At 41.9% G+C, this 9,213-nt stretch overlaps 2 gene segments (V, D, J or C); both read right to left on the reverse strand.

Moving 5' to 3' along the window:
* Positions 1 to 1,846: 1,846 nt before the first annotated feature.
* Positions 1,847 to 3,288, reverse strand: LOC115375378 (immunoglobulin kappa variable 3-20-like). The segment is given in 3 exon segments: positions 1,847 to 1,870; positions 2,863 to 3,155; positions 3,243 to 3,288. Coding segments are annotated over 3 exon segments (363 nt in total).
* Positions 3,289 to 5,063: 1,775 nt separating this feature from the next.
* On the reverse strand, positions 5,064 to 5,654 carry LOC115375379 (T cell receptor alpha variable 38-1-like). The segment is given in 2 exon segments: positions 5,064 to 5,482; positions 5,573 to 5,654. Coding segments are annotated over 2 exon segments (465 nt in total).
* Positions 5,655 to 9,213: the final 3,559 nt, after the last annotated feature.

Below are 9,213 nucleotides of genomic sequence, written 5' to 3' on the forward strand. Positions count from 1 at the left end.
ACCACTCAAAACCCGAACGCAACAGAAAAATAAAGGATCAGTGGCTAAGAAAACAAAACTGATGCCAAAATAATTTCCAACAACTAACAAAACAAAGGCTGCTTTTCCATCAGGTGGTAGTACCTGGTAGCAGGTCCCATTTTAGGACCCACTCAGCCGGGGTGGGTCCTAAAATGGCGGGGGGGGGGGGTCTTTTGTAGCACAGAGGATGTTGGTCAAACACTCGGTATGTAGTGTTAGTGTATGTTTATGAGTTGTTTAACATAATAAATTATCTTGAAGGAGTAGATGTTTACCAGTAAGCTTGACTCCAATAATTTAACAATATGTTAAATTATTATTTGTTTTCAAAATGTGAATTACTTATCAAACAGACCTAACAATTCAGCTACCAATGAATGTGCAGTAGTGTGCCTGTGATAACATAGATTGAAAAATAAGATGAAGTGATACCTCTTCTCTGAATAGACAAGCTAAGCCAGTGTGCTGCTGTTAGCCAGTGAAAATAGAGCGGAGTGGCAACTCTTCGCTTTGTTAGACAATCTATGTCAGTGCGCTGCTGTAGCTGGAGAGTGTCTCTGCCTTTTGGCTCGTGCGGTGCCGGTGCAGGTGTTATTATGTCAAATTCTGCGTTAAAAATAGATTCCGTTTTATTTGGCTAATTCCGTGATCCGTTAATCCGTGATCGACTTATCGATCACGGATTAGCAACACGAGTGGTGTCCATAGTCTCTCTCTAGTCATCTCAACTTGCACACACTACCACGAGTATCTTTGACACGGCTGAGTGGCGAGTAAGCCTGCGCATCTAAGGGCCTACCGGCACATTGTTGCCACCTATCGGTCTGGACATGGAACAACAGTAGATTACAAGCTAAAAGGGGAGGAAAAAAAAAAAAAAAAAGACCGGCCGGCCACCAGTCAACTGGCAGCACCGGCCGTTCTGGTATTCTCCAGAACATCCAGATGGCCAGTCCGCCCCTGGGTGGGACTCAACTGTAATGGAAAACCACCCAAACCATGTTGAGCCGAGTCTAGCCGAGTAGGTACTAGTGGAAAAGAGCCAAAAATGACTTCCTGGCAGAAAAGACAAAATGCCTCCCTGATAGAAACAACTCAAAATGGTTAGGGTTAGGGGTTAGGGCTGAATGCAACTCACGTCATGTCTCTCACTGCTGACACACCGCTCAGGATTTTTTTATTTTTATTTTTACCATCTACTCGCTCTTACCAGCTGGTTTTAGATATAAAGTCAGTTGGAAAAAACTTTGCTCATACCGGACACAGTGCAGAGTCACAGTCTGAATGGCAGCAGTTTTTAATGACAGAATGGTCCAACAGGGCAACAACAGAGCAACGCCTGCTGGGTCATGTCGCCCTCTAGTGGAGGAGGAAAGTGGAACAGGATGTGGGAAACAGGCTTCCAGCAGCTTGTCAGGTTTTTGTACAGAGACTGTGTGTTTCCTGTCACTGTGGGCTTCACAGCACAGTAGTACAGAGCAGAGTGTGTCACTGCAGCAGAGGAGATCTCCAGATCCACACCACGCTTGTCTTCAGTCAGTTTAGTAGAAATCCTTGGGTCTGATTGGAGAATCTCTGCTGACTTTTGATATCCCAGGATTTTCAAGAGGAATTCTGGTGGTTTTCCTGGATCTTGACGATACCAGAAGAAATAATCAGTGGCAGTAGCTTCTTTGTGGTATTTGTATGACAGAGTAACTTTGCTGCCTTCCAAACTGAACTCTTCATTCTCGACTGGAGTGAGTTCCTCACAGCTGACACCTAAAGGAAGAGATAACTGTGTTACTTGATGCTCCAAAGGATTTCATCACTGACTGAATGGAGTTCAAAATGTTCCTGTGTCATGTACCTGTTAGTATGGTCAGAAACAAATGAGTCAGTACACAAATGTGCAGTGACTCCATGTTGAAGAGAGAAATCTGTGATTTGAGTGAGGAAATGGGTTCCTCTTCATCTTCAGCATTTCTCTTCTTCACTGACAGTTTGGCTCCTCCTTCAGTCTGTCCCTCCCATCATCTCAACGGCACGTCATGTTTCCCTGCTTTGGTTTTGCCTCTTACAACAATAAATCAATAAATCAATCATTAGTGAGCATAGCCTGAGAGTAGGGCACAATTTATTGATCCTTTATTGGTTTTACGCAGTTTTTTCCTCATGTCCTGGATTTTGTAATTTTACATTTCAGATGGAACAATGTGAATATTCCTTTTTGTCATTCTGATGATTGATGTAATATTTCATTATAGTATTGATATCACCACATTTGCATTTATTCATTCCAGGTCTGAGTACCAGATGGCAAAATAATTTACTTTCGGTCAAATTCTTTAATATATCTGATTTTTCAAATATCTTTTAGTCATGATTTCATTTCCAAAACAAATATTTATCACTTCAAGGAATTCCTTGTATCAAAGCCTTGAAGGAGTTGATTAATTTCAATTAAGAAACCTTTGTCATGCAGGTGTTTTATTATTATTATTATTAGTAGTAGTAGTAGTAGTATTGTCTTGGTCACATACAGGTATTAAAAATACCTGTATGTGTTGGGTGAGCAGGTTGAGGAGCTGCTTCAAAACCTGTTGATTTTTATCTTTATTTTGGAAAACAACCAATAAACGAACAAACCAAATATTGATTTTAATGTGTTGTTGAAACACTGAGTTGATCATATAATCAGTCAGTGAAGTTGCACACCATCATTTACTCTTCAGCACTTTTCCTTAATAAGTTGCTCCCAGAACGTGAGGATGATGTGGAATCTGTGACTGTTGTAGCTTCAGTGTCTGTCAGGTTTTTGTACAGAGACTGTGTGTTTCCTGTCACTGTGGGCTGCACAGCACAGTAGTACAGAGCAGAGTCTGACGGCTGCAGCTTCTGGATCCTCAGAGGAACTGATGTGTCGTTGATTTGAGCATCAAATTTCTCTTTGGGGAACTCTTCAGCATTATATTCTGATCCAAAGGTGTAGCGCTGCAGCATAAACTTGGGGAAATCATTCATCTCTTGTTTGTACCAGAACAAATAGGCGTTGTTGCTGGTGGTTTCAAATGTACAATCAAGTGTAAGTGTCTCTCCTTCAGTAGCAATAACATCTCCTCCATGCTGGATCACTCTGTCTTCTCCTTTACACTCTGGGGAAGAACAGAGCATGCAGAGCAAGAAATGAATGAATGAGGATGAATAATGAAAGAAGAAGAAATGCTCAGGTTTCAAGTTACCTTTCCAGAGAGTCAGAATCAGGATGTTTGTCAGCCAGTGTTTCATGTCTGCAGTGAGAGGGGAGGAGAGAGAGGAAGAGCATTGATGCTCTGATGGATCTGGGCCTTCACGTCATTGGTCCTTCACCTTCATCATTTGATCAGGACCTCCTATTTTAATTGGAACAAACAGACAGACAAAGAACATGCAATGGCAATTAAGGTGTTAATTCATTCCTTCATTCGTTCATTCATTCAAAGTGTTTAACATTGAGATATTTCAATACAGTAGCAGCAGAACAACAGCATCATCGAAGGAACAGTTGCAAGAGATGAACTTTCCTCATATACACACAAGTTAAAACAGGCAACATAAGCAACAACAAGGAACAAAACAACGGTTCATGACCCAAGGAAGAAAATACTATCCGTTTTTAGGAAAGGCCATTTAGTGGAGGTGAGTTTTAAGACAAGATTTAAAAGATGCCACAGAGTTCCAGAGCTGAGGAGCCAGAACCTCAAACGCTCCATCACTCTTTGTTTTTAACCTGGACTCTGGACTTTGGACTGTAAGGTGTAAGGAACTCCATTATGAACGCGGTAAAAAACTACTTTCAAATGAATTCTAAAAGAAACTGGAAGCCAGTGCAGCGAGGCCTAGATTGGTATAATGTGAGAGAATCACTTTGATGAGAACCTCTTTCCTGTCAGTAGAGTAGATTTCACTTTTAGCATGTTTTGGGACATCCAGCTGTTTTTGTCATCTAAACAATTATGTGATGAAGGTAATTTTCTGGTGTCTGAGGGTTTAAATTACAGGTACAGCATTGCATCTTCTGTGTAGCTGTGGAAGGAGATGTTGTGGTGACAAATTATCTGTCCCAAGGGCAACATGGACAGTGTAAACAAAATGGGTCCTAAAGTTGATCCTTGTGGTATTCCATATTTGGTCTGAGCAGTGCGTGAAGTAAAACTCCCAACAGAAACAAAACATCTCCTGCTGGCTGGATATGATAACAGGCCAGGGCAGATGCAGCAATACCTGCAGCAATACCTGCCCACTGTTTTAGTCTGTCTATGAGGACGGAGTGATCGATCGTGTCAAAAGCTGCACCAAGATCGAGCGATAACAACACAGAACATGCACCAGAGTCTGCAGCCATCAGAAAGTCATTTGTGACTCTGAGAAGGGCCGTTTCTGTGCAGTGTAGTTTCCAGAAACCTGACTGAAACTTTTCAAAAATATTGCTGTTATAGTCTTTGTCTAGACTTTAAAAAATAAAACACGAGTTTTCAGTTAGCAATAGATGAGTCCTTGCCAATAAGTTGTAAAATCACTTTTTGGAGAAAATTACTGAGTAGATGTTTAAGCTGCATGAAGTAAAGAAAAATTGTAGTGAACTGCATCTGATAGACAGATAGATAGATAGATATACTTTATTGATCCCAACCAGGGAAATTCTGGAAACCCTAACCCTGTGTTGCATTTGAACAGAAAATGAGGTAAGACTGTCAGCTAACATTACAGTTTTTTGGGGGGTTTTTTTGTTTGTTTGTTTTTTTTTCTGTGGGCCAAAGTTTCCAGGTTGTGTGAACCATGTTCCAGCTTTAGGGATCAAACAGCAGTGGAGAGAAAGGACTCCCTTGGTGGATGCCTCTCAGCTGTTCAGGTTGGACTTGTTCTATACGATATGCAGCCTGCTGTATGATCCTCTCTAATTAATGTGGCCACACTTCACCTACATAGTGAACATCCTACACATCACACACTGCACAGCTGAGGTGCTGTGTGTGCTCTTCCTCGTTTTGTCTTTGATCTTTATGTGATTTTTCTTGTGCTTTTTACTTCACTCCAACAAATGACAAGTGTATTTGGCTCCCTCTAGTGGCTGTTGTGGAGTATGCACAGTGAAGGTTTTTGCCCTGAGTTTTGGTGTTTCCTGTCACTGTGGGCTGCAGAGCACAGTAGTACACAGCAGAGTCAGACGGCTGCAGCTCCACGATGGTCAGAGGAACTGATCTTAAGGTGGAATTCAGCCTGGATTTAAATCTGTTCTTCACACCATCCTCTGTTTTCTCCAAGGAAAACTTGGAGCGACTCAGGATGAATCTGGGCCTGTCGTTGACGTCCTGTTTGTACCAGTACAGATATGGAGTTGCTGAACTGGTGTTATATTCACAGCCAAGAGTCACTGCCTCTCCTTCAGTAGCAGTCACATCTGCTTTTGGTTGCAGCACATTGTCTTTTTGTGCCCTGCACTCTGTAGGAAACAACAAACAGCGTCAGTGTGATGTTGAAGAATCCAGAGGGCAAATGTTGGATTAATATGAAGAAAACAGTTCAGTCATACCAAAGCACATGGCAGTCAGCAGCACTGACATGAGCAGAGCTGTCATAGCTGCACTGTTGAGTTATTATGAGCTGCAGCAGCTACAGAGAAGCTCTGCTTCTCACTGGTTTCTCTTCAGCTTCAACACGACGTTGACAGATTTGAAGGAGGAGCCTGTTCAGCTTGACAGGGCTCGTTCCCAATCCTGTGTCACTGTTGGCAGTTGGACACAAAACACATTTTCATACCACTTTCAGTCATTTTTCTTCATCATTTGCTTAATTTTTTTTTTATTGGAATACATGTGAATGGAAAATCGAAGGAAAATATTTCACTGATAGTCTTATTCCAAGATTGTGCTTCAATTGAAATTAAAAGGAGAATTTTGAGAGATCTTGTATTCTACTCTCTTTATAGGCATATAATTTATTATTCATATTTTTCCTGGACATGCCATGAAGTCACAATCCAAACCTCAGTGATGATAATGGAAACTGTGGAAATAAATGATAGCCAGAGTGTTATTGTGGAGGAAATATGAATGGACTTGCACCAAAGTGCCACAATAAACATTTTGTTAGTTGCTGGTAAGACAGCTCCACTTGGTGGCGCTTTTTTTCAATAACAGGAGGAACTGAAGTGTGACAATTCTTGAGGAAGCAGCAAGAATAACAGCCAGTGTTCCATCTCTACAACAAGGTCTAAAGCAACAGGAGAAACTAGCTGATGTTCAGCATTCAGTGTGAGAGTTGTTCTCTTCATGGCAGCAGTTTTTAATGACAGAATGGTCCAACAGGGCAACAACAGAGCAACGCCTGCTGGGTCATGTCGCCCTCTAGTGGAGGAGGAAAGTCCAACTCATGTTTTGAGAGGGGAAACATGCTGGTATCTGCTGGGTTTGTGTAGACAAGAGGTTGACTTTGGAGAAATTGTCATTTTCTACAGTTTGTACCACTGACCATGTTTGTGTGATGAGGAATCGTCGATTGAGCAGACACTCCATGTGTACAGAACAACTTGTTGGCTTCATTTGTGGAGCAGCAACGCCTCTGCAAGTCATTTTCTGTGGTGGATTTGATCAGTAAATAAGTAAGATTACCTTTTAAAACTGAGGGTTTCACTCAGACAAGAATCCTGAATGAATGCATTTTGAAATAACTTGAAAACACAAGAAAATGTCTCCTAGGGCTCTGTGTTTGCAGTGTAGTGCAGCTTCTGCTGTTGGCTGTCAGGTTTTTGTACAGAGACTGTGTGTTTCCTGTCACTGTGGGCTTCACAGCACAGTAGTACAGAGCAGAGTGTGTCACTGCAGCAGAGGAGATCTCCAGATCCACACCACGCTTGTCTTCAGACAGTTTAGTAGAAATCCTTGGGTCTGATTTGAGAATTTCTTCTGATGTTTTAAATCCTGTGATCATCAGGAGGAATTCTGGTGGTTTTCCTGGATATTGTCTATACCAGAAGAAGTAATCACCACCAGTTGATTTGTATGACAGAGTAACTTTGCTGCCTTCCAAACTGAACTCTTCAGTCTTGATTGGAGTGAGATCTTGACAGTGAACATCTGCCAACATAGATGTGACTCACATTAATGGAATTAAACAATAATCTAAAATACATCTGACACACTTGATTGAACGACTTCAACACAACCAGACTGTAAGGTTTATTCATGGGAATTTATTTCATACTACATTTACTTGTACAAAAAATTATTTAAACATGGCTTACCTTCAATGATCCACATGAACAACAGAAAGTAAAATGACAACATGTTGAATGACAGAAGAACAAAGTGTAAAATGAAGAGCTGCTAGTTCCCTGGTGTTTCTGTAGCTTCCTGTCACTATTCAGCCCCTTGTGTTTCCTGATGGTTCCTCCCCTTCAAATGCCATTGCTGCTGTCATGGGCATTTTTAAACTTCTCCAGAGGTTTTTGTACAGAGACTGTGTGTTTCCTGTCACTGTGGGCCTCACAGCACAGTAGTACAGAGCAGAGTCTGTCACTGCAGCAGAGGAGATCTCCAGATCCACTCCATTTCGCTTCTGGTTCAGCTGAACAGACAGTCGAGGGATTGGAGGTTTTGCTTCCACTACAGTAGGAGTTGTTGTGTCTGTGATCAGGAGAAGGAACTGAGGAGCTGATCCAGGATACTGTCGATACCACTGGAGACTTTGAGCTTTAACTGAATAGTTACAGGATAGAGTGACACTGTGGTCCTGAGATGAATACACTTCAGCTCTGATGGCAGTAATATCATCTGCAAATGTGTCACCTGTTCAAGGAAAAACATACATGGAGAGTTTAGTTTAAAAATCATTCATTGATGACTTGCTGCTGATTTCTTTGTCTTGAGCTTGTACATACAAAAGACACTGAATAGTGAAATCCAGGTTCAAAGAAAAACTGAATCCAGAATAAAGTTTTTAATTGACCTTGTTGTGTTCCAGTTTGTCTTGTGAAAACCTTTACGTACCTCCAAGAGCTGACAGGAGTAAAAGTGCAAAGTGTATTGCCATGGTTAGAGAGCAGAATGTGGAATATGTTTCTGTTCAATGAGGTGTGTCTGCTTTTATGAGCTGTGGTTGGTCTGATGTTCACAGCTGGGAATAAAACAGCTCTCTGCCATGCAGCCTCCTCTGCAGTCAGTAGGAGGAGCTACACATCCACTCATCCTGGACCTGAAGCCGTTTCCATGGTGACAAGATGGGAAAAGATGGAGGTCTGTTTCAGACATCAACAGTTTCACAACTTTTAAAGACTTTTCTAATGATGTTTTCTTTGATGTTTTACTCTTTTGTTGCAGTCATAAAGTCCTTTCACCTTATCAAAACATTTTGTTTTTTATTCATGTAAAAGTTAAATGAGCACACCGGTACAGGCAATATTCTGATTTAGTGTTGATTTTCCACATCTGTGAATGTGAACAGGACTTGCATTTGGAGATGCCCATAAATGTTGAACACAGTGCCAACATACAAAGAGATGGACATTCCTGTCACTTGTTTCCTTTCATCCACGTAGGTTTGAACTGAGATCAGCTGGACTATTTGTGGATTCTTGAAGACGTTTGACTTCTCATCCAAGAGGCCTCTTCAGTTCTAACAGACTGGTGGGGAGTCCCAGGTATTTAACCTGTGTGGGGACGTTGTCCAGGTGGTTGGAACTACTGGAGCGTCAGTGCTTCTTCCTGTTGTGATGACTGGCGTTAGTGTTGGTGGAGTCACCTGACTTCAGGAGTGAAGGACGCTGGTTAGGGTCTTCCAGGAGTGAATGGTGGTCGTTGGGATCACAAGAGGTCAAGGGTGTGTGGTTGGACTTCCTGTGAAGGGTGACAGTACAGCGTTGAAGGTTGGAGGCAGATGGTGTCTGAGACCTCCTCCTCTGTTGACAGATGGTTTCTCGATCTTGATAGAAATCGCTTCCTTCTCTCCTCTGTCCAACCATCTGCCCTCTCTATCCAAGACGTGGACATTTTGGTCCTCCATGGAGTGTCCCTTTTCTTTCAGGTGAAGGCAAACTGCCAGTGTTCCATCTCTATAACAAGGTCTAAAGCAACAGGAGAAACTAGCTGATGTTCAGCATTCAGTGTGAGAGTTGTTCTCTTCATGGCAGCAGTTTTTAATGACAGAATGGTCCAACAGGGCAACAACAGAGCAACG

Source organism: Myripristis murdjan, chromosome 17 (assembly GCF_902150065.1).
Source record: "Myripristis murdjan chromosome 17, fMyrMur1.1, whole genome shotgun sequence".
Lineage (NCBI taxonomy): Eukaryota > Metazoa > Chordata > Actinopteri > Holocentriformes > Holocentridae > Myripristis > Myripristis murdjan.